This window comes from Peromyscus californicus, unplaced genomic scaffold, assembly GCF_007827085.1.
Source record: "Peromyscus californicus insignis strain IS unplaced genomic scaffold, ASM782708v3 Scaffold_11__1_contigs__length_118956290, whole genome shotgun sequence".
In the NCBI taxonomy this organism is placed as follows: Eukaryota; Metazoa; Chordata; class Mammalia; order Rodentia; family Cricetidae; genus Peromyscus; species Peromyscus californicus.
Genome location: NW_026294402.1, coordinates 56,997,834 through 57,023,341, shown reverse-complemented (window position 1 = coordinate 57,023,341; position 25,508 = coordinate 56,997,834). Strand labels below are relative to the sequence as shown.

Sequence of the window (25,508 nt, the reverse complement as noted above, 5' to 3'; positions counted from 1 at the left end):
ACCCTGATTTCCTGGCTCTGGTTGCAGGATGAGGCTTTTCCTGGAAGATGCACCAGGCTCCTCCCAGTCCTATGCTCAGGCAGCAAGATGTGTCTGTTCTCCTTTTGCTTGTTGGGTTTTTTTGTTTGTTGGTTCGTTTGTTTTTCGAGACTGGGTCTCACTTTGTAGCCCTGACTGGCCTAGAACCATGTAGACCATGGTAGCCTTGAACTCTCAGAGATCCATCTTCCTCCTGAGTGCCGAGGTTAAAGGTGTTTGCCACCATGCCTGGCCTAAGCATTCTCTTAATAAACTGTCTCCATGGAACAGGAGAGGAGGCTGTGTTTGCAGAGGACCTGAGTTTGATTCCCAGCATTTGCACTGGGTGGCTCACAACTGCCTGTAACTCCAGCTCCAGAGTAGACAGACTTCCTTTTCTGGCCTCCTTGGGTACCTGCACTCATGTGCATTTACCCCCACACAAACACACACATACGTGTAATTTCAAATAATAAAAGTCTTTCAAACAACCAAACTGTCTCTATTCTACCACTATCCATATGTCTCTGGACACCAGGCAGACTGTGAAAACACCCTCTATCCTTGAGAGTGCACAGTGAGACATCATCCAACTGAACTTCAGGAACGGAGTGTTCCCATCCACATTCCAATGGTCCCCCACTAAGAGGAACTGTTATGTCTCCTGCATCTGCTTCTGGGGTCACAGTGACAATGTCTCACTGGGTTTGGCTTTCTCCAATCTCTAGAGGGTCTGCCAAGTCACTCAGCCTCAAACGTGTCCCCATCTCTGGCCTTCTTCAGCCTGCCACAGGGACCGCTTGTTAGGGACCCAGTGTGGGAATCCTTCCAAATGTGAACAATGAATTTCCGAACCAGGATATAAATAGTCTTTGCAAGTCAGCAAATGAGACAGCCTGAATTGCTCACCTCTGGCCTGCATCTGCTAGCACTTCTAACACAGGAGAAGAGCAGTGTCTCTGGTGTCAGAGACCTGGCTGGGGCTTTAAGGCGGTTACTAGCTGGATAGTCTTCTTGCTTCTGAAGCTCAGTTTCGATCTTTGTGTAGTCTAGGAGACTGAAGGGAGCGATGGACTCAAAGCCTGTTGGCCTGGAGGTCACACCCAGAGTAACATGCCCCCCCCCCCCCTCATCTCTCCGGGCAGTGACTGCACCAGGAAGGAGGTGCGGAACCTCCCATTGGTCGTCAGTATCAGTAATGTGGAGAACTGATGGGTTCTATCACCACATGAAACCTGTGGGTTTGCTCCATTCCTCCTGGAAAACACTGCCCTTCATCTCTTCCATCCTCACTGTAGAGCCCTCCCTCAACCATACAGTTCAGCAGAGGCATGTACCAAAGCCCAGAAAAGGCATCCTGGGCTAAAGGCACGGCTCTTCCGTGGTGTGACCTTGGGCCTATCCCTTGCCCTCCCAGAATTTCAAGTGAGAGGGTGAACTGGGAGGCTTCTGGTTTATTTTTTGGACAAATTCTCCTGTAAGCAGACTGTCCAAAACCTTGCTATGTAGCCAAGGATGGCCTTTAACTTCTGATCCTCTAGCCTCCAACTTCCAAGTTGGATTATTGGGTAGGTGCCACTGTGGACAGCTGGAGCTGGGTAACTTCTTGTTCATCTGTATAGCACTTGCTGGCACATTGGTGACTTGAGTCATGCTGGTGTGAGCTGAGGAACCATCTCATGATGCCTCACCTAGCAAGCCATAAGTCCAAGATGCAGGAGGCCAGAGATAAGGCCAAGGTTGGCTCTGGGACCAGACATAGCTCAGCTCCTTGGGGCTCTTCTGTCTGTGTGACGTTCTAGGAGACTATGAGAGCCTACCGACTGGCTGCATTTAAAGTATTAGAAGGTTCACTTTTTCCTTCCCACTCAATGAAATAAATATTACAGGAACCAGAGTGACTGACCTGGGCTTCACCTTTTATTCCCAAGCTACTCAGCCTTTTTCATTTATAGAGGAGTGGGTTCCAGGGAGACCAGAGCACGGACTCATGTGTGCAAACCTGTAGAGGTCAGAGGTCAACCTTAATGGTTGCTCCTAGCTCTTCACTTTGCTTTCTGACACAGGGTCTCTCAGTAGGGTCTGGGGTTGGCCAACCAGTGAGGCCCAGGGATCTGCCTGTCTACCTCCCAATGCTTGTTACAAGTACACGCCACATCCAGCTCTGTACAATGGATGCTGAGGCTGGTACCCAGATCCTCGAGGTTATAGCTGACTGACTGAGCCAGCTCCCCAGCACCTTCACATTTAAAATGTCACAGCAACTTTTCTCAAAGGTTGATGGAAATACAGGGCCTGGTACAGCAAGGGTGTCCCCTAGAGGCTGTCTGCAGAGCTTGTTCACGACCCACTCTACGCCAATTAAAGCCACCACAGAGGGGTAGGGTCAGCAGCACCGTCCTGACGCATCACTTCCATGTTCTTACCCTCTGGAAGACACAGGACACGTGTACCTGATTTCTGGCCCCCATGACCACAGAGCTCAGCCTATAGACCACTTGACCTTACTTCCGGAGCCAGACTGGGTAGCTAACCTAAAAGAGCAGGTGTCAGGGTGAGGTGAGCCCCAGGTCCTCTCAGAAGCATTTAAGAGTCATTCAAACTCAACCACGTCTGTAATTTTATGAGGGCTTGCTATGGGGTGCAAAGCTATATGGCTGCGAAGAGGTGTGCACATCACTGGTGCACCCACAGATGGCTATTTTGGAAACTTTTAGGGAAATCTCATACAACACCTTTACAAAAATGCTCAGGGAGTTTTGGCCCAATGACCATCTTGTCTGCTAGGGAGACAGAGGCAGGCAGATTGATGCCAGCCTGATATACAGAGAGGAGAGAGGAGAGAGGAGGGAGGGAGGGAGAGAGGGAGGGAGGGAGGGAGAAGAGGAGAGGAGAGAGAGAGAGGAGAGAGAGAGAGAGAGAGAGAGAGAGAGAGAGAGAGAGAGAGAGAGAGAGAGAGAAGAGAAGAGGAGAGGAGAGGAGAGGAGAGGAGAGAGAGAGGAGGGGGGGGGGGGGAGAGTGAGTTAGTTAGTTCCAGGCCAGCCAGGGCTACTTAATTAAACTCTGATTAAAAATAAGTTCTTGAGGCTGGTAAGATAGAGGCAGCCCATCAAATAAAAGCCTTTGCCCTAGAGTTTGATGCCCCAAGTTCAATCTGAGACCCACATACCATGGAGAAAATTGATTCCCAAAGGTTGTCCTGACATGCATCCTTACATTTACACACCCACACACACAATGTGAATAGATTTTTAAAATTTTAAATGTAAATACTTATCAGAACGTCTGCTGCAGGGGAAACCAGAAATAATCTGATGACCTACATATATGGTTACAATGAAGCCAATCAGAACTCACTCACAGGATTACCAGGGAGCCAGTCTGAGTGCTTGGGAAAACTACAAGAACAGAGATGCCCAGGGCCGTAAGTAAAAAGTACACAATAAACACCAGCTGTAACTCTAGGGTTTGTTAAATGTTTTATACGTTCCTGAGTTTTCAAAGCATACATTCTTTTACAATATGAAAAGAAACATGAAAGATACTTGAAGATATTAAAAAACAAATGCTACTGTTGGTCTGTCTTTTATGTTTTATGTTTTTATTATAAGTAAGTCTTGTACCCCCCCCCCTTTTTTTTAATGTAGCCTTTAAGGAGGACACATCCCACCCAGCCTTGCTTTGAGAACAAAGTCTCCAGCCTTGGTGTAAGGTGACGTACTCTGTCTTAGCAGGTGACAATAACAAGACTTCCTTCCTGGGCCAGCGGTTGATCCTTGGACGATCAGTGGCTCTCGTAAGGACTCAAAAGAAGCCATCCCCCAAAAAAATTGTATCAAAAAGATTTATTGAAATTTATCAATGACAAACAGACATAAAACTCAAAGTTTGGCTCTTCTCAAGGGTGGGAGAAAAATGGGTTGCAGATGTTCTTTGTACAGATGAGACACAGGGTAAGAAACAGCATGTCACTTCTAAAGCAATCCGGAAGGGGGACGCCGAAAGCAGGCAGCATTGGCCAGGAGGAGCCTGCGGTCACGTCAGAGTCCACTAGGTAAGAAAACACGACCTTGCATTCCTTTTCCGTGCTCCAAGGTATGCAAGGAGGAAAATAAAACAAAACAAAGCTACCCAGTGGACATGCAGCGAGCCTCCAGAGCTTAGATTTGCAAAAATGTTCTAAGCTGGAGCACCTCCTGTCATTTCTGCAAAACAGACTGCGCTAATATTTTACACAAGATAGGACAGGTTATGTTTTTTTTTATTGTGGTTTTTTTTTTTTAAAGAAGTTGAACTATGAAGGTTCACTTATTTTCATTATGATTACCAAACCCATTTTCCTCGTATCTCTTAAGCCTGCCGGTTTTAGGCTCTCAGGATCACAGCTCCAGAGCAACACAGGTTTCTCTTTTGCGAAAGCAAAGCCCACTGCCATCTGCGAAGGGGGAAAAGGGATGAGAGATGGGGAATGTCCCCAAACCAGTGCCAAAATACGCCTTTAGGTTGCTATTTACAAAACCCAGGTGCCGGGTGCCTCTAGCAGAGACCACACGAACCAGAAGAGAGTTACCGAAGAGAGGGGCTGGGATTCGGCGCCTCCTGGGGCTGTGAGTCACCTGGTGGAGGCCGGCCACAGCCTCCCGACCAACTCTGGGGATGTGGGGCATACCAAAAGGAGACCTCAAAGCCCCCCTCTCCAGAGGAGTAAGAACAAACAATTGCGTGGTGCGGACTAAGCTATTGCATTACGGGGACAAAACCAGACACAAGGAGAAAGGAGGGAAAATAAAGAGCGGCAGTAAAAATAGTATTTTATTCCTCCCCCTCCCCCCGCCCCCCGGCAACCCCCAGTACACTTTTTCCCTCTCATTCCCACAGCAACGCTACAATCAGAAAAAAATAAGTTTCGGGGGGGGGGGGGGCAGGAATAGGAGGGAGGGGGAGGGGATATGGGTAAAAACAGTCAAATCACAATAGGAATTTCCCCAAATAGGTGAATTCCCCTTTAGTCATCCTCTTCGCCCTCGTCTTCGGGTTCTCGTTTTCGCTTCTGACTCCTCTCTTCTTCTGGAAAAGCGAGGAGAAAGGGATAGTTAACAGGCAGCCATCCTCCAGCCCGCCCCGCCCCCCACGGAGGAAGCAGGGCCATCGAGGAAACAAGGCGCCCTCGGATGGGCACCCCCCGCCCTTCCACCGCCAGCCCTCACAGCCCAAGCAAGTCAACGCCGGGGTCAAAGGGATCCGGCTGCCGCCAGGACATAGCAAGAAGGCTGACGTACCACCAGCATCCTCTTCATCTTCCTCCTCATCCACCTCCCCGTCATTGTAGCCTTCTTCATCCTCCTAGGGGCAAAGACAGACAGCAGGAGATGAGTCGGGCCCCCGCCGGGTCTGGGGATGGGGCTCAGAGGCAGCTAAGCCCGGGGGACCAAGCTCCACCCCAGCACCTATGTGAAAGCTGGGGCCACCACGGAGGCACAGACAGGTGGGTCCCGACAGCTCGGGTGACAGGCAGTTTAGTCAAATCAATGAGCTCCAGGTTCAGGGAGAGACCCTGGCTCAAAATATAAGGTGGAGAGTGATCAAGAAAGACCCCTGGTATTGACTTCCGGCCTCCACACATTGTGTGCACACACAAGTACATACACTATACCTGCACACATGCGTGAGTTTAAAAAAAAAAAACGGGAAGGGGAGTTAAATGCCCCTGCCTAGGAAGACCTCGTCTCCCACCTCAGAGCTCACGATAATGCCTGCAGCTCAGGGCAAACACACAGTAGGGCTTCTTCCTGCTTTGTATCAAGGGACCATTTGCGTCAGAAGGCTTTCAACATGTGCCCTAAGACATCTCCAACATCACATGAGACACTGGCAAACCACCTTGGGGGTGGAGTAATTGTGGACTGCCCATGTTAGGGACTCCGGACGTGAAGTCCCTAGAACTCAGGCAGCTTGCCACAGTGTGCGGCTCGGAGGAGAACGGGCTCCCCAGGCAGTGCTCTGTCACTGAAACTAGGCCATCCTTTCTTGCATCTGTCCCCAATATGGTTTTGGCTTCAAGGGAAGACTCCGGTTTCAGCAAAACCCAGAATCAAGTGGACAAGCCCAGCTCTCCTCTCCGGCCACTCCCCAAAGCCGAGCCTAGGCGGGGGGGGGGGGGGGGGGGGGGGGGGGGAACGACACTCAGGTCCCCTTGAGGATTTCACTTCCAACTTGCTTTGGATTCAGCCAAGCCTGTGACTTCATCCTCTCCACCCAGGGTCCTTGCTCTGGGTACTTCCCAGGGTTCCATGCTGGCCTCTCTGTACCTGAAGCCCCCGGTTCTAAGGCACGTAGCTGCCTATGCTTTCTAAGAACTGTTGAAATAAATTTGCTTTCATGTCACTATATAGTTCTCTCCCTGGTCTGCTTGCTAAGACTGTGTGTGTATGTATTTCCGTGCTTCTTCACTGGTAACTGGAAATGGGCAGATGGTCAACGAGATTACAGAAAAACAAAACAAAAACCCCACACATGGGGCTCTTAGGACAGGCCAGAACAGTACGATGGATAACCCACCAGCCGGTATGTCCCACTACCGTGTCCTCAGGGAAAGACATTCTCTCCCCCAAGGATCCCTTAAAGATGTGCCTGGCAGCTTGGGCCCAGCAGAAAGAGACACTGTAGGAACAGATGGGAGCCGGATTTCCTCCTGGCATTCACCATCGCGAGCCTTGGGGTAGGCAGGCTGGGAAACCTGCTCAGGTGGTGTGTGTGGCAGGTGGACGTGCACTATCAAGCAAGGAGGCAGAAAACTAGGAGAGAATGATAGACTACGGTGTGTGTACCGTGTGCGTGCCCGGAGGCCTCTACCCATGTGCTTGCTGCCTTTCCCCGTGTGCCCAGCCACTAGCGGCAAGAACAGAGTTAGCATTCCAAACTCATGGGAAATGACCCAGCTATCGGGAGACCCTGAGCGTCCGAACTCAAAACCCAGCACACCTAGAACAAAGAGGATAGTGTGGACAGCTGCGACTCAGGGTGGCCGCCATATACCCACCCCTCAGACACCTCCCGTCAGTGTGTACTTTACTCCCAATAACCCAGTGAGGAAGGTGACGGGATTCCTACTTCACAGATGCGAAGAGACTCAGAAAAGCCAAGTGACCTGTCCAAGGACACACAGCTAGCACAGGGCGGGGCTGGAACTGGTTATTAAATAAGTAGGGACTGGCAAGATGGAGCAGTGAGGGGAGGGTGCTTGCGGCCAAGCCTGACGATCTGAATCTAAAAACCAAAAGTCACACCGTGGAAAGAGTAAAACCGACCCCCAAACGTTGTTCTCGGCCTCCCCAAAGCACGTGGAGCCCTTGCGTCCAGCACTCTCTTCCCTACTCTGAAACCAACTTCCCGAACAGAACTTTGTATGTCTGTACAGTAAAAAACCTCGGAAAGGGGCTCCTTTCCCTCCCCTGGGGGTGGGCGGGGGAAGAGACAACCCAAGGCTCCTGGGTGATAATCGAGGTGCGGGGGAGGACTCAGGGGGACCGCACAGGTACCAGCCCTATCTCCTTACCTCCTCTTCTCCACTCACATCCTCTTCCTCCCCTTCTTCCTCCTCATCCTCTTCCTCTTCATCTTCCACTAGCTGAGCATATTCATCATATTCCTCCTCTGTGGGGGATGGGTAACAAGAACACGACAGGGATTGAGATGACTGGCGGCCCACGCCTGCCCCACCACCACCAAAAAGCCCAGTGTCCAACTGATCGAACGCAGCACACCAGTAGTGATCACACAGCCAAACATACTAAGGGAAACATGCTAGAAGCCTTCCTCCACGTCACACGGGTGGGGAGACCCTATGTGTGGGTAAGGCCACAGAGACAGAGGTCTGAACAAGAAGTTCCGGGGCCCAGGGGAGCAGAGAGGCCAAGTCACCATAACTCATCCCTCCCTCTTCAGAGAAATGACTCATTCAAGGCCACGCACGGCCTGTGCGGTGGAGCAACAGGACACTGTGACACAGGCCCCTGCCACATCCTCAGCACCACATCGTGCCCCCAACAGGGAGACACAATCTACTGGGAAAAGAACCTCCACCAAGGCCAACAGACTAATCTGAACATCTCACAGAAGACCCCAGACCAACAAGGGAAACTCATGTCTACACTGACTGGGCACTATCTGGGCTCTTAGCTTTGTTTAGGCTGTAAAGACATGCAGGGGACCTGCAGGGGACAATGGGAAGGGATTAGAAGGAGGGGCCTTTAGCCTATCATTCCTCCCCAAGGGGTCTGACATTGCCTACAGGCCCCAACTTCCCAGCCTGGGGCCCCTGAGCAGCCCAGTGCTGGCCTGCGTCCTGCATGCTGCAACCACCAGGGGGCGCCACAACCTCTCCAGCAGAAGACCTGGTCTCCCAGGTGGGGAAAAGTCCCCAAAGCACCCTCTATTGGCCTGTTCTCCTCCCAAGTCTGGGGCGACACTAGAGAGATGCACGCCTTCCTCCCTCCCTCCTCCTGTCCTTCCTTCCTCCATCCTCCTGTCCTCCCTCCCTCCATCCTCCTGTCCTTCCTCCCTCCATCCTCCTGTCCTTCCTTCCTCCATCCTCCTGTCCTCCCTCCCTCCATCCTCCTGTCCTCCCTCCCTCCATCCTCCTGTCCTTCCTTCCTCCATCCTCCTGTCCTTCCTCCCTCCATCCTCCTGTCCTCCCTCCCTCCTCCTGTCCTCCCTCCCTCCCTCCTCCTGTCCTCCCTCCCTCCATCCTCCTGTCCTCCCTCCCTCCTCCTGTCCTCCCTCCCTCCTCCTGTCCTTCCTCCCTCCCTCCCTCCTCCTGTCCTCCCTCCCTCCCTCCATCCTCCTGTCCTCCCTCCCTCCATCCTCCTGTCCTCCCTCCCTCCTCCTGTTCTTCCTCCCTCCCTCCATCCTCCTGTCCTCCCTCCATCCTCCTGTCCTCCCTCCATCCTCCTGTCCTTCCTTCCTCCATCCTCCTGTCCTCCCTCCATCCTCCTGTCCTCCCTCCCTCCATCCTCCTGTCCTTCCTTCCTCCATCCTCCTGTCCTCCCTCCCTCCTCCTGTCCTTCCTCCCTCCATCCTCCGGTCCTCCCTCCATCCTCCTGTCCTCCCTCCCTCCATCCTCCTGTCCTCCCTCCATCCTCCTGTCGTTCCTCCCTCCATCCCTCCTGTCTATAAAAAATAAAAAAGGAAAAGAAAGATAAAAGAAAAGAAAAAGAAAAGAGAGAGGCACAGAGTGACCTTCCCTGGGGACTCGAGAAAAGACCAAATTTGAAAGGATGACTGTTAACAACCGCCAAGTCTCAAGACGTCTTTCAGGAGACAACCAGTAAGACTAACTGGGGACCGGGGAGATGAGGTTCAAAGGTTTTGAAAAGAGGTGGCAGGTGGCTGGTCAGTTGGTCCAGGGTGAGTCACCCACCGTCCTCATCGTCCTCGTCGTCATCCTCCACGTAGCCCTCAACATCGGAGTCAGGGGCCTCCTTGTTGTCTCTGTCATAGCCGTCGAGGTACGTAACCTGGGGCAGGAGCTTGAACACGTTTTCTCGGTAGTCGTTCAGGTTGGTCACCTCACAGTTAAACAGGTCTAGGCTCTTGAGGTTCTCTAACTTCTTCTGCAAGTGGAGAGAGGGGGCCGATGGTGAGGGCCACTGTGGAAAGTGGGTGGGGAGGGGGAAACACCCCAGGAAAAGGCAGCATGGACGGCCCCAAACCACAGCGAGAAGGAAGCCAGGTGTGTGAGAGTGTGTGCACACTCGAGCGCCCGGCTTGGCTCTGCACTTGCCCAGACCTCAGTGCACAAAACAGGCTGGACTTGAGGGTTTGAAAAACCTCACCCAAAGTTAACACTTTATTCAGCTGTCGCCGAACTGTGACTGAGCCCTTCTGGGACATGAGCGGAGAGCTCTGACACACCCCTGCAACAAGCAGTCAGTCCAAAGGGGGTGAAAAGGACAGCGTGAACTAACTCCTGCGTCGAATCGTCACAGGAGCACAGATCTTCATGCACTGAGTCAAAGTATCCTCCAACCCCTGTACCGCAGAACTAACGACCAGTGTGCTGCCCAGCTGAGGAACGAGAGGCGAGGGCCTGCACTCTTAGTCTGTTAAATATACTGTCCACGAGGACAGGAAAAGAAGCGATGGAGGACCCCAGTTCTGTCTGGAACACTGAATACCATATCTCTATCAGGTCAGACCAGTCCTGCCCATGCTATCTCGCTGGACAGTTGGGGAAACTGAGGCCCACGAAGTAAGGAGGCACACAGTTAGCAAGTAAGGCAGCTAGATCCTGACCACCCCCCTCATTCATTAAGGACTCATTCCACAACGAGTCCCTGTTGCCATCCTGTTGCCATGGGGACCAGGTCAAATAGGAAGAGCAGCCCCTTCGGGGTCAGAGTTGATTCTCTACCACTTTTGTATGCAGACCCAGGCAAATCTTGGCGGAGGGGCCCAAGGCAGGAAGGACATCTGAGTTCCAGTCTTTGTGAGGGGGCCCAGCACCCCCCAACCTAAAACAGGTTCCAATCCCGGGAGGACAGAGGACATCATGTCAATAACTAGGGTGGGAAGCTGCATAAATCATGTGCTCTGCGTGCAGGGAAGTGAGGACACGTGTGGATGTGTGGTTTCCTGTGATGACCCTGCCACACTGTTTTATGAAGATTTTACAGACTCGGCCCTAGACACACTCCCAACACAGGTGATTCAGAACTTCAAAGATGTTTCTTTTCATAACAACATGACGACATCAGGACTCCCAGGCAGAAAACAGTTCTGTCTTCTCCTGGGTGATTAGTGGGAGACCTGGAAAGCACTTTCTGTGGTCAATGTGTTTTATTAGCTGACCCCAAGACACAGACAGAAAGGTAAAGTCTGAGCTCGAAAAAGCAACACCAGCTTGTTGACACTGTCACCTGACAGTCAGTGAGAGTGTCCAGAGACTGAGGGGTGCCTTGTGGACAAGAACCCTGGAAACACGAACCCAGAGGGAGGGCCACTGCTACTTGGACCAGTCACTTTGGCAGCGTCCCGGGGCCTTCCTCAAGTCTACAGTGCCTGGTGCTGTGCGTATTTTCAACAGCAAGCTTGCTGAACGGGCTACTTTTTTCTACCAAAGGTTTTTTTCTGTCACATCTTTGGGTGGTTTCTTAAAAAAAAAAAAAAAAAAAATCAAAAGAATGCTGCACTTCATATCTTGGCCACGGAGAACGTCATTCTGACCAAAATTTCCCTTTTCTAACTGGAAAATGAGTAAAGGGAAGAACAAGAAGTGTCACCCATCATGTCTCTGAGGCCCAGGTCACCAACAGAGACACCATGCTCCACATATGCAAAGGCAGACCTGTACCAGGTTCCCACCGGGCCGGCATCTGTCCTAGCCCCAAAGAAGAAACAATGGCCGATGTACCTCCAGTCAGCTTAGAACCAGATTGCTCCTCTCTCCTCAAAGGGTGGCAAGCCAGTCAGGCTGTGAGCCCAGACATGCTCCACCCCAGGCCGAAGGGCACACACCAGACAGGGTCCGTTCCCTGGCCCACACTGGATGCCCATTCTGGCCAGAGGGCCTTGGTCAAAGCACCCAACTTCCCGCCTTCGCTCACAGCACAGAAGGAGATTCAAAGGAATGGAGATAAGCGGGGAAATGAACTCAAATCACACACGCAAAAGTTGAGCTCCCCACCCAAGCCCCACTGCCCCCAAGGAAAGGGGAGGACCCCAAGGGACTTACCAGCGGCTCTATTGTGCTGAGGTCTTTTATTTTGTTGCCACTTAAATTTAGATGCTTAAGGTTCGGACATTTCTCTGCCAATACTTCCAGGTCCCCTGAGATTCTGTTATCGCTTAGTTCAAGCTGTAGGAGGCAGAGGGGGGAAGACGCTCTTAACTCGACGGCTCAGGGCCCCAAGCCGCCTAGCTCTCCCCAGCCAGCAGGAAGGGAGCATCCCCAAGAGGACACACCATCGAGTTGCAGCATGCACCTGGCCTGGCCCTTAATTAGGCTCCCTGAGCACAAAGCAGCCCCCACCCCCAGCCTCCCGGCTCCGGCTCCCGGCTCCCAAGCCCTGGCTGTTTACCTTCTTGAGTTTGTTTAACTTTGGTAAGTTCGCAATGGAGGTGAGGCCTACGTTGATTGTACTTAAGAATTCCAGTTCTTCAAACTCATCTGTGAGGCCTTTGATTTTGCCTTCAATCGACCGACAATTGTCCAGGACGAGTTCCTTCACCTGGAAAGGGAAGGATGGCGTGAGCGGAAGCGGGGACAGGTCAGAGAATCACCCCCCCACACACACACACACACCCCACTGTCACATCTTCTGGCTCGTACAGATCAGAGCTGCCTCAGAGCAAAGGATCACCAGCCTACCCGGTCTTTCCGGCATTAGCAGAACCCGGACAGGAGAATGTTGAGTAAGCGCGCTTCTAGAACAGGGAGTCATTTCAGAGAGGACAACCAGTAGGCTCTGCCATCACTGAGGCTGCTGTGTGTGTGTGTGTGTGTGTGTGTGTGTGTGTGTGTGTGTGTGTGTGTGTGTAACAACATCCTGCTACATGCTCTTCAACCCCAGTATACAATGAAAATCAGTCACCACTACCTACAGGCACCAGCCACAGTGTGCTGGGGTCAGTGTTGGTGGCATCTGGTATCCCTGCCTACAAATGCCCAGGCCAGATCACCCAGTGGAGGCAGGCTACTCACTTCCCATGCTCAGCCCCCACCATCCACTCCCCCAAACGCTCATGGCTCGCACAGAACACACTCACACTTGTTTTCACTCCTTCCTTCAGCCTCAGCCTGCCCACTGAGGCCCGGCACTTATCCCCGTGGTCACGTCCCCGCCCCGCCCCACCCCACCCTAGGGGCAGCGCAGCAGAGCCCCCTTCTAAGTCCTCATGCCTAGACAACACTGTTGAGGAGAAATTCCCAGACTGGAAAGGTTTGGTGCTGTCCAAGAACAGAACCACGAGCTTCGTGTGGTCCTGAATACTTGGTGTTATTTCATCAAGTATACAGAGCGGCAAGACATACTTGCTGGACCACATGGCTCATGGATGTGTTCCTTAATCCCTGCCTAGTAGATGGAGACGAGGAAACCTGTACTCCTAGGATGGCCCACATTGAAATATGACGGCCAGCAAGGTCCCAAGGCCAACTAAAGGAGGTGCCCTCATGGGCCTGTAAGTCCTCACCCATTCCCTGTCCAAAGAGGAAGGGGGTGTCCTTTGTTTTTGACCAAGCGAAAAGCCACTCTGGTGAGGAGGAGGTTCCAAGTCAAATTCACTGCAGGGGCAGTTGCTGGCTCCAGTGAACACATCAAATGGATGATAGGCCAGGAGGAAGCCAGTGGGCCTCAGGTAGTCACAAACAGTCCAAGGGGTTGGCAGACAGACCAAAGTTCCCCTGGGCAAGCTGGGTGCTTGGGGAACCCAGCCTGTGGGGGATGGAAGGAACCTTACTGTGGGATGGAGCTGACAATTGAACCTCGGCCCTCACATACGCTAGGCGAGCAATCTCCCTTTATTTTATAGAATTTTAACGCAGGTTCTCTTTAAATTGCCTAAGTTGGACCCTTGTATATAGCTTTAAAAAAAAAAAAAAAAAAAAAAAAAAGGCCTTGAGTTGGTAATTCTCCTGTCTAGAGATCTGTGGCACTAGGCCTAGCTGAAAAGAATCTAAAAAGAGAAGACGACCCCTCCTAACGGCACTTGTCTCGGTTCGTCCTTGCACACCAGGACACTGCCTCAGAACCACGCTGCAGCCTCTGGGAAGCATCAAGAATACTCACTGGGTATGCTACACCCTCCATTCTTGGTACTTCACCACAGACCCACAGGGCTCACAAGGTCACCACTGTCCTCTGACCCTTTCCTTCCCCTGGATAAACAGCACACGAGCCATGGCTGCGCCTCTCCAAGAAGGTGACCTGGCCTAGAGTTTTCTACAGACAGAATGGCTTGCTCCGGTCTTCCACAAGCCCTTGTACTCAGTCACCCTGCAGGGAACAGAGTCCACCCTGCCTTCTTTCTTCCCTGTGGATGAAGGTACAGTGAGTGTCTCCTGCAGGACAGCGTAGCAGCCATTCAGAGTTCCACCTGAAGGAAAGGGAGCCAGGAACACCACCTTCCTCACTGAATCGCAAGCTCGGGCGTCCTGGCCATGCTCCACCTTCTTGATGGAGCTGAGAGCCGAGGAAGTCCAAAAGGCCACGGGTCCAGGCCAAGCCTCATGCACTGGGTAGAGTCCCTAAGAATAAAGGCAGGTGGCCCTTCACTCTAGGGCGTGAAAACTTAGAGAGGAAAACAGGCTGCTGGAGCAAGCAAATGTGGGGAGGCTGTGGGCAGAGGGACTCTGGTGTTCCTGGGAATCCCTGCTCCCAAAGGCAGATCCCAGTCAAAGATCGCAGACATAATGTGGTTTTCTAGAGTGGTCAAAGGCCTCTCCTCATCATGCCATTAGCCAAGTGTAAGAGGGCCTGGGATGGGGAGGTAACGCTGGACAGTCAATGGAATTCCTCAGGAAGTTGCCTCTATCCTGGGGGAGAGGGGGGGCGGCACAGCCCCTCCCCAACTCCTGCTCTCAGGGCAGGCTGCCAAGCATTTCTACAAAAAATGACCAGTCTCCACCTCCCAGCACCACACCCAAACTGGGAGCCCCCCTCCCAGGGACAATATGCAAGTCACCACAGCTACGGTTAATAAAAAAAAAAAAAAAATCACTGCCCTCCCCCACAACAGACCCATTTTAAGTATTTCACACACAGTTTCATTTCAACACCCCAGCTACACCCTGGAGGGGGATTCTCTCTATTCACAACCACATTAAAAACACTTGTCTTGGGTTGGTGGTGTGGCTCAGTTGGTAGTGCTTGCCTAGCATGCAGGTTTGATCCCCAGCACCACAACAACCAGGTGTGTTCAAAGTCATCCTTGGCTACACAGACATGTCTGAAGCCAGCCTGGACTGTACAAGAGACCTCGTCTCAAAACATAAAAAAGAAAAAAAAAAAAACCTCTTATCCTGAAATTCAGGACAGCCACAGCAGAAAACCGCCGATCCAACGTGGTCAACAATGGCCACACAACACAGTGATCCCCGGAAGCACCTCTGACACAGGCTCCCAGGGCTAATGGTTTCCTTTCAGCCCTTTCCTGCCTCACCAGCTGGGTGGACACCACTTCTACCTCAGTCCTCAAGGTGCAGAGCTCAACCTGGCCATAGCTCAGATGGCTGTGCACTCCCCTCCCCCCACGGGGTGTAGGTCCCCAAGGGGCAGGGGCTGCTTCCATTCCCTCTGGAGAACTCTCAGGTAGCCTTTCCCAGTCTCCTTCGCTCCTGCCCCTCCTTGGCAGGGAATGAAGGGGTGTCCTGCACTATTTAGGAGGTAAGATGGAGGGTCCAGGACATAGACCCTAAGGTTTCAGTATCCCGTAGAAAGCCCAGGGCCACGCAGGCTCACAGTGAGAGGCAGGTGAGCTGCCTGAGAAGTGGTTCAAAGGAGACAAAACAAAAACTCTAGCCACGGCCCCCTCCGTGGGCCATCATCTGGCTGTCCCCCTGCGATTGAGGACGCACCCTGCAACTGCTATCATTTCCAACCCACTTCCTCCATACTTGGCAGCCTCTTCTCTAGCCCTTCCACGTGAGGAGAACATCTCTTTTGTATTCGGGGTGTGCTGTGCTTCAAAACAAAACAAAATAAAAAAGGCCCACTTCCCTTGCCCAGTCCTGAGTAGGAGCGAACTACAAGTTAAAATTAAACGGAAAGTTTGTACTTCGGGTTTAGATGTCCTCCCAGTTCCACCAGCCATTTTTAAAACATCCCAACGCAGTTGGTTACTCTGTGTAGCCCCAGCGACCAAGATTACTCTGCTTACACAGGAACTTCCAGCCCCAGGCAGGAGGCAATCTCCATTCCCCCAGAGGTCACACCCAGGAGGAGGCTGGCACTCACATCCTGCTGGCAGTGGGGAGGTACCACAGATTCCCAAGAAGTCAGCCTGCCCTTGCTCCCCTGTTCTTAAAAAACAAAACAAACAAACAAACAAAAAAACCAACAAAACCCCGACCCACCCCACCCCAAGCTTGGGTGTGCCATAGTTCCTCACCAGTGGGAGCTGAATTTCATGATAAACACTAACACACTCACTCTGCTCAAGAACTTGTTTGTTTCAGGAATCTGCCTTTACAGATTTCTCAGATGTGACCTTTCTCCTACATCTCTAATGCTGCAGCCCCGGTCACTGCCACCAAGCTACTTCAAACTAGAAGGCTGTGACCTCAGGGGAGGATGTGGTTAGGCGATAGCCTGGTCTACTGGTAACAGACCTCACCCTGGATGCAAGACCCCTACCCTGGGCTCAATGATACCATCTCTGTCCTCTGGAGTCCGAGCTTCTACCTCTTAGAAAGGGGGCGGTGACATCTGTTTAACCTACAAAGTGCACATTCCAGCCTCAAAAAAAACGCTGGGAAACTGTTTAAGTTTCTAAATGTGATCCACAAGCCTCCCCTCGTCACCTATCCCTGTACCCAAATCTAGTTCAAGCTCCCCCCACCCCACCCCCAGCCATCCTTGTAATTGGCACTGAGCACCCAGGCTGGGCTCCGGGCTCAGAGGCGGTTGCTGCATGAATCATTTAATCGTGTATTAAGCATCTGATCCTCCTAGAGGTCAGAGACTGTCCTTCCCCATAATCAGCCTAGCGGGAACGCACACCACAGCACTGCTTAGCAAATGCCCCCCTTATTGGGCCAGGCACAATATGAGTCCTGGGGACACCCAAAGAGAGGGGCAAAACAGCCCTGACACACAGCGCGAAAACAGTGTGCTGTAACCGGTGGAAATCAACGCCGCATGAGCTCTGTCTTTCATACAGCAGCTTTGGGTATGTGCCTATGCCAGTCAGGCACCAGCCCTGACAGCCCATCAGCCGCTACCCTACCAAACTGGCCCAGCACTCAGCATATAGGCCTCCAGTTCTCCCTACACAGGGCACTCCTGCCACATTGTTGGCTGAAGAGACACAGAAGCCATGGTGAACCAAGATGGGGTTAGGGGAGGAGTCTACCAGAAAGAGCAGCGGCTGGTGGCATGCCGGGAGATAGCTGGTAAATAGCCCCATCCCAGAGTACCAAGTAGTAGGATGAGTTAGGGAGTTAGCAGTCTTCAAATGTCCCTAGTAGATAAGACAGGCCACTGAGGGCGGATCGGAGGCACCCAGAAAGACCAGAGGGAGATGCTGTCTCAGCCAGGAATGGCTATGTAACTACAGCCCAGTGCAAAACGAAAAGGTGGGTCCCTTGTTCACAAGACACAAAACAAAATCTCATAAAGTTTTATGACGGTGACAGCCAAGTATGTGCGTGGGTCACATGGCTCTGATTAAAATGGACAGCTTGGATCTACAACAGCTTTCTAAAACATAAAGTCCCGGAAGGAAGGATACTTTTGAGAGCTCTGCTCCTTACTTTTTCAGAACTTCTGTGGTAACTGAGAGAGCGGGCAGGAGGCAGGCAGGCTTTGTAGTCAAACAGACCTGGCTTAGTCCAAGTTTCTCTCTCTAGCCCAGTGGTTTTCAACCTGTGGGTCGAGACCTCTTAGAGGATGGGCAATCCTTTCACAAGGGTCTCCTAAGACCATCAGAAAACACAGATATTTACATTACAATTCACAACAGTAGCAAAACTACAGTTATGAAGCAGCAACAAAATACCTTTATGGCTGGGGGGGGGGTCCCCACAACCTGAGGAACTGTATTAAAGGGTCTCAGCATTAGGAAGGTTGAGAACCGCTGATCTAGGACATCTCACCTCCCTGGGCTTCTAGTTTCCTGTCACAACTCTAGTGCCAACCACCTAGGGCTGGATTAAACAATAAGATGTCCTAGCCCAGAACGTCACTGGCTTGGAAAAAGTCACCCATCACCCCCTTGACCCACAGCTGGCTCCACTATAGTACCCACACATGTATAGCATCCACACTGAAGATGCCGGCTTGGAAAACTAAAGCACCTAACCTGTCCCTGTCCTCCAAGCTGCCTGCCATGGGCTCCTAGCTCAACATCCTGAGCCCCCCACACTGATCTGGAGATGCATATGTTCAACCTCTACATCTTGTTTTGCTGGTTTTTCTATACCAAGCTCCAGCCATGATTTTCCTTTCCTTTACTGAGAGATAATCAAATAAATAAACGTGGCTTTGGTTTCAACCTTGTCAGCCCCTCACCAATTTAGGTTCCAAGTTCCAGGCTTCGAACAGAAGACTCCCATCAGATTGACCCTGTGTGTTTTGGTGCTCCTGGGTTTTAACTAGGTCAGCTTTTAAATGGGCCATCCCCCGTCGCAGATCCCATTTCTAGCTAGAAGGCCAAACCGTATGAGTCATCGGGGTTTCAGACAGAGATAATAGATGCATGCTTGCGTTTGTTTTACCGGTAATCTGCTTACCAACCTTCTGTTTACCAACCGTTGTGGTTAGAACCTGCAAAACTCAGTCAGGTTCCACTCGGGAAGGGACTCAGCTATGGGTCAGAAGTTGGATATTTTGAAAACTGGAGGGGTCTTAGGGATCAGAGCCCAGTGGCTTTCTGATCACAACCGCTGCAAGGTACACGTTTCCAGGGCTAGAGAGACGTTTCACAAGTTAAGGCATTTGCTGCTCTTGTACAGGGCCAGCCAGACTTTGGTTGGTGTGCAGCACCAAGGGTCAGAGGCTCACAAGCCTGTAACCCCAGCTAGGGAGGAGGGTGGATTTGTGACCTATTCTCCCTCGTCTCCCCAGGCACCTGCAGATGTATACACACACACACACACACACACACACACACACACACACACACACACACACACACATACACACACACACACCCCAATACAAACAAACCTAAAAAACATTTTACTCAGAGCATGCACTTTTTGCGTGTATAGGCACACAGTGAAAACAAACACCACACTTAGGATTTCATCTATTAATGTTTTAAAATCTTATTTTTTATTTATGTGCTTCTGTGAGTGAACGCCACGTGTGGGAGGGACCCTGCGGAGGGCAACCGATCTCTTGGAGGGAGGAGTTACAGGGTGCTCTGCGTGCTGAGAACAGAATCCAGGTCCTCTTTAAGAGCTGCAAGTGCTCTTAACTGCCGAGCCATCTCTCCAGCCCTCTTATTATTGGCCCACAGTAAGGGGTGAGGTGGGTCAGAGACATCGATTGTTGAGCGGTTTAAAGAGTCCTTGTTTTAGCGGAGGACCCAGGTGCAGGCCTGGGCAGACAGCGCAAGGAATTCTGGGCTGGGTTAATTTTTCTCTTCTGCCACACCACGCACAGACACCTGTCCTAGGTCAGGATCACAGCCCCTGGCAGAAAGCAAGGGAACCCACACACCTTCCACCAAGCTCCCGAGTTCCTGCAGCCTCGGTGGCAGCCAGGGCTTGGGGTCTCCACGCCTCTCAAGATCTTGCGTAGTCGTAGCTAGGGGCAAAGTTCTTCCTCGCTTTAAAAACAAACAAAACCCTCCCCAAGAATTGAAAGCATCTCCGAGCCTTGGATTTTTTGCTGCTGCGTACAAAGCAGCTCGGCAGGCAGCGGGGGAGCACGTGGCGCGGGCAGCGGTGACGCCATCCTCATTACTTGGAGGCGGGAGGGCGGGCCAAGGGAGATCTGGCCGGCTCATAGGTCCAGCAGGCAGGGCGGGCCCGACCGCACCAGCCCGCCAGCCCCGTGACTCGCTCTTATCGCCCGCTGCCCCCACCCCCCCAAACCGGGCGATGTCGGGTGACTTGGCCTCCACTTCCCGCAGAAGGAGTCGGTACAGGGGACGCTTCCTCTCACTGGAAAGGGCTTGGTGGTACCTGGAGGCCCCGGTGCAGGCCAGGCTTGCTCAAGAGGATGTCTACCTTCTGCCCCAGCCCGCATACTATGCCTTTGCATTCCTCCTATCTTTGTTTAAGATTTTTTTTAAAAAATGTGTTACGAGTATTTTGCTTGCACACTGTGTGCGAGCCCCGTGCCCGCAGGGGCCAGAAGAGATCGTCGGATATTCTGAAACTGGTGTTGCAAACGTCTGTGAGCCACTTGTGGGTTCTGGGAACCGAACCCTGGGAGTCTACAAGGGCAGCAAGCGGTCTTAACTGTTGGACTATCTCTCCAGCTCCCTTTATTCCTTCTCTTAAGGCCTGGTTCCTGCCTTCCATCTCAACCATCGGTTCCTCCTCCCGCACCACGCCTTCCTTCCCTGGCTGCCTGGCCCTGCCCTAGTCGTGACTGACTTTCAGGTAACAGAAAGTTACCAGAGAGGCCTGAAACAGCCTAGACGGCTGCCGTGGGGTCTGACTCCGGCTTGTCTGAAGGTACAGAGGTGAGAGAAAGATGGGGTGGAGAGAGGTATGGGAGGCCGGAGGCGATGACGGAAGCTAGCAGGCCCCATTCTCTTAATAGGTGTTTCCTTCCTGGCTTCCTGTGCGGCCTGGAATACAGGGAGAGAGGTCACCAGTCCAGGCGGACAGAAAAAGGGATTGCTCAAGAAGCACTCAAGGCATATGCAAGGATGCTACAGGCAGTCTCTTGACTTGGCTTCTGTCTCTGCCGTCTCTGAATTTGCTGTGTGCCCTGGTAGAAGTTGCTGCTCACTCTGGGCTTCAGCCCCATCCTCCAGACTGCACACTGGCCAGTTGAGCTGGCGTAGAGAGACGATGAGGCCCTTCTGGTCTGAACTTTGAATACCTGGTATTCCCTCTAGATCTAAACTCAGGCAGGACTCCTAAAGGAGGCAGGGGGCCTCGGGGACGGAGGAGCTCAGGATTTAGTGTGCCAAGGAGCAAGGTTGTTCATTATTCTAGATAATAACTAAGATGGAGAAACAGATCAGCTAGACTCTTTCGACACACCACGATCACAAAAATAGTCCCCAGAGGCCCAGGGTGTGGGGTTCCAAATGTGGGGAGTCTGTCAGTCATCTCACAGAGCACCCAGTGGCACCCAAGCCCCTCTTGAGGTAAGGGCAATGGGCAGGAACCGCCTCCACTCACCAACACTGTGATTCCTGATAAAACCCACGGTGGGTGCTGTGTTCTTACTAGAGAGCCACAGCACTGTCCCCATGCAGTAGAAAAGCTGGGCTGGATTGGGGCAGATCCAGTGATGTTGCATCATGGCTCATTATTCCCCCTAAAGCCTTTAATGGCCATGGAGATCAAGGGCAAACCCAGAGCAGGATTCTCAGGACCCCCACCCCCCACCTCTTTCCAAGGCAGCTGTCTCTGCCTCCCCCCATTGCTAGCTAGCCCTTCTCTGCAGCAAAAAATGGTGACACATGGCATTGCATGTCACAGGACTTCTACCTCACCTACCCTTCCCAGGAGCCTGTCTGTCCCTGGCTACCAGGGCCCTCTGAGAGTTGCTGTACAGGTCTACAGACTCAGTGTCCCCCAGGTGCCCTGTACATGGGAACAAGCCACTCAGGCTGGAAGAAAGGTTGAGGCACAGGTCCTTGAAAAGCTTCTAGATGACTACTCCCTTCTCCAATGTCTGAGGCAAAGCATCCCACTAGAACCACTCATGGGCAGACCAACTGTACCAGCTGAGGGATGCCAGTGACCAGCAGCTGAAATCAGATGGGAAATTTAAACCAGGCAGTGATGCTGGGCCCTCTAACGGCCTCGAGGCTGGCTGCTGAGGAAAGCCCTCGGCACACTCCCTAGGGCTACCTTGAGATGTTGACTGCACAACACAAAGGAGACCATTTCCCCAGTTTCACTGGCAATTCAATGATTCTGCCCATCGTGACCCTGTCATGACCGGCCTCAAAAGACACAAAGCCATTCAGACTCAAGTGCCGGGACACCGGAGCCTTGGTGTGGAGATCCACCCCATTTCCAGTTGACCTTTAAACAAAACAAACAAACAAACAAGAAAACCAAACCAACAGACAAACAAATGCTCCAGGGATGGAAATGTAGCTTACTTGGTAGCATGCATGAAACCTGGGTTTGATCCCCAGCACCAAATAAGCCATGCCGGATGGAATGCCTCTAGTCCTAGCCCTCAGGGGGTAGAGAGGGTCAAGGCTATCGCTACCTCCGATGCCTAATGAGTTAGAAACCTGTGGTGTATTCCAAGATCAGAGTCAGCCTGGGACGGAAACCTTGGGCCTTTTCTGTCCTCTCAGCCTAGGGCTCAGAGGCAGAGAGTCCCATCCGGAAGGACCTCCTCAAAGCAAGAGGAAACATAGGAGGCAAATGAAAGGGACGGAGAGGGAAGTACCCAGACCCAACCTGGGTTGTGTGTGTGTGGGGGGAGGCCCCCAGTCAGGCCTCACACACCTTAGCAGGCATGGAAATGCACGAGAGGCCAAACAGCCCCAGAGAAGAAGCCTTGCCCTTGGCTTCCTTCCTACCCCCTCTCTGTCAGGCCTGACAGAGTCTCCTCATCACAGGAGCTGAAGCCTCGGCATCCAGGCTCCAATAGGGAACAAATGATTTGGGCAGAGATGGAAACCAAGCACGCAGAAGAACCTCACTAATTAAGAAGGGAATCAATCAGCTGTTTCTCCCTCAGCCTAACAGGATGCACTCCACTTGCCTAAGTGAACAAATCAAATACATATGGCAAAAATCCTGGTCCAGAAGGAGGGGGAAGAGAAGAGGGAGAGACGGGGAGACAGAGAAGTGGGGGGAAAGGAGGAGGAAGGGGAGGGAGGAAGGGGAAGCTAAGCCAAACCAGTGTCCTGAGTGCCATTCTCTTCCCCTGGTCTTGCTGGTGAACCTGACCTACACTTAATTATTTTAAAAATAGAACACAGAGCCGGAGCGGTGGTGGGGCGGGCGTTTAATCCCAGCACTCAGGAGGCAGAGGCAGGTAGATATCTGTAAGTTCGAAGCCAGCCTGGTCTACAAAGCGAGTTCCAGGATAGTCAGAGCTACCCAAAGAAACACTGTTGTTCACAGATCTACAGTTACTTTAATCTTAAAATTCTAAAAACCAAAATAAAGAACCCCAAATGTTACAACTTTTGAGGGCTGTTTGAGAGTCAGGGAGGGGCTTGAGATAAGTGGATAAGATAGGTGGAGATAGGCTGGAGGTAGTTGATAAGGCTCAGATCAGTGTCTGAAGGAGTGCCAGACCCCACCCCACCCCACCCCACCGCCATCACAGTAGCCCACACAGACAAAGCTATTTGGGCTATGTTAAGAGAAATAAGCAGGAATGGGCATGGGCGGGAGGTGGGGCTCACCAGTAGAGTGCTTGCCTAGCATGTACGAGCATGCCTTATGTGCAAGTTCTAGTAGCAAGGATTTGGGGGAGGGGGACCTCAGTGGCTAAAGTCACTCAGTCACCAAGCCTGAGACCTGTGTTTGATATTTGGAACCCCCGCGTGGAGAGAACCGACACTTGCAAGTTGTCCGCTGACCTCCACACGCATACTATGACACTCATCTGTGAGCACACAACTGCACATAAAATCTAACAAAACCTTTTTTTAAGAAAAAAAAGACAAGTGGAAAAAAACCAAGGCTCCCTGGTGGGAGTGTCGCAAAGCCGAGCTTTACCAAAAGACCAAGCCTTAAATTCTGGAACCTCATGGGCAGGCTGAAGAAGGCGACTAGGATGGGAAGGCATCTGAAAACCGGGCGCTGGACAATTGAGGGAGACAGGGGTGCCTAGGCTGGAAGATGGGAGACCGACCTGCAATAATCAAAGGATGCTAAGCAACCATCTGCGAAGAGCTCTGCACACAAACTGTGCTGAACGCCCATTAAATGGATGAGTAATGCATTCCGAAGCTCTGCTAAGCAGTGCCGTGGCTCTTCTCCTAAAAATGCTGCTTTGGTTGTGGCTCTGAAGGAGGGTTACCTGCTTAGACCATGGGCCCAATCAATCATTCAGCCGTCTTTAATGAGTAGCCACAGTATGCCAGGCAGCGTGCTAAGTGGTAAGGTATGGCATGGCAGAAAACCCATATGGTGCCTGCCCTCCCCCGTGTCTGCCTTCCAGTGGGGGAAGTGGACACCAAGCCAGTGATTGTATACACCTGTATTTACAGCTGAAGCGCAGAGGGAAAAAAAGAAAAGCCGTAGTGACAAGGGACAGTATTGAAAAGGTGGCTAAAGAAGGCCATCCAAGGTGGGTTTTCTGTGCGGACTTGAGTCCCACATAGTCTGTGATCAGGGCCCTTAACAATGGAAGGAACAGCCCCGCCCGAGGCTCTTAAGTGGGAAGCATGCTTGGCCACGCTGGGCAGCTGGGGAGCTGTAAGAGCATCTGTGAAGGGAGGGCCCAGTGAGAGCTTGGTGGGTACAAGGTGCCTAACCGGATGAACTGAGTTCAGTCCCTGGACCCCCACGTGGTAAAGGAGGGAACAGACTCAGACAAGGCGGCTGACCTCCACATGAGCAATGGGACTTTACCAAGGGCTGCCAATGGTCATGTTTTCTGGGAGAAGTGGGCTACACTACACAATGGGAGACATCCTATGAATATTGCTTTGATTATTATCCTAGGGACACATGAGACAGTCTGGCTTGGCTCTAGGCGTTTCCACTTACTTAAGCATGGAGACATTTTTTGTTGTTTTTGAGACAAGGTCTCATGTAGCCCAGATGGTCATAAACTCTCCATTGCAACTGAAGATGACCTTCAACTTCTGATCTTCCTGCCTCTACCATCCAAGTTCTAGGAACTCAGGCGTGTACCCATTTTAAGTTGTGCTGGAGATCGAACCCAAGGCTTTGGGCATGCTAGGAAAACTCTACAAACTGAGCTACATCCCCAGGCCAGAACTGTGGCTTTGGGCAGGACTTCACCAACTCTGTTCACCACTAGAACGGGAAGAAGAGTCTACACCCCACAGGACCGGGCCAGACGCCAGGTGGGAAGGCACTTGGGAAACCTTTGTGTGCTGGGCATTACTGCAATCCATTTCACAAGCATGTTCCTTACCAAGTAAGAAGCTGTACCCCACAGACTACGGAGGAGGTGCCCTACACCCAAGTCCCCTACTCTTCCATGTTTGCTGATCAGAAAGGCATTAAAAATAATCTGGGAAAACATCCTGCGGTTTTACTTTTCCACTATATAGCAGCCAGAATGCTCTGAACACTCTCCGCCGTATCCTTCACTTCACTCTGTTGGGAGAAGAACCAGCTGAGTTACACCACGGCAGTGTGTTGGAGGATAAACTCCAGGGATGGAGACAAGGGTCCACACCTGGAGGAGGTTCCTTGCTATGGGCCATCGAAGCCTCACTCGAACTTCCCGAGAGCCAGAGACAGCCAGGGTGTTCCCATCCGGACTGAGTAAGAAGCTATGTGATATACAATGGAATATCTGGTCCAAAATCAATTTTCGGTTGTTGCTTGTTTTCTAGGTGTCTTATTATTATTGTTATTGTTGTTGTTTAGTAATACATTCATTCTCCTGGTTTCAGAATCAGACAATACAAGAAAATTCAGTGACCCCTCTCACCACCACCCTCTGTTGGTCTAGTAACTACTC

General features: G+C 51.9%; 1 protein-coding gene and 1 long non-coding RNA gene across 4 annotated transcripts in view; one reads left to right on the top strand and one right to left on the bottom strand.

Moving 5' to 3' along the window:
• Positions 1 to 3,848: 3,848 nt before the first annotated feature.
• The window catches only part of Anp32a (acidic nuclear phosphoprotein 32 family member A), a 39,186-nt gene continuing 17,526 nt past the window's right edge, over positions 3,849 to 25,508 (bottom strand). For all 3 annotated transcript variants that reach the window (XM_052763294.1, XM_052763286.1, XM_052763278.1), the window contains exons 2-7: positions 12,096 to 12,245; positions 11,750 to 11,872; positions 9,437 to 9,629; positions 7,574 to 7,671; positions 5,298 to 5,361; positions 3,849 to 5,085 (exon numbers count right to left, since the gene is read on the bottom strand). In XM_052763294.1, coding sequence (XP_052619254.1) covers positions 5,024 to 5,085; positions 5,298 to 5,361; positions 7,574 to 7,671; positions 9,437 to 9,629; positions 11,750 to 11,872; positions 12,096 to 12,245 — 690 coding nt within the window. In that variant the 3' untranslated portion in view covers positions 3,849 to 5,023. The remainder of the gene's footprint in view (positions 5,086 to 5,297; positions 5,362 to 7,573; positions 7,672 to 9,436; positions 9,630 to 11,749; positions 11,873 to 12,095; positions 12,246 to 25,508) is intronic.
• Positions 13,616 to 25,375, top strand: LOC128125683 (uncharacterized). Its single transcript, XR_008223213.1, has 2 exons — positions 13,616 to 20,373; positions 20,454 to 25,375. It is a non-coding gene; the product is annotated as an uncharacterized LOC128125683 (long non-coding RNA).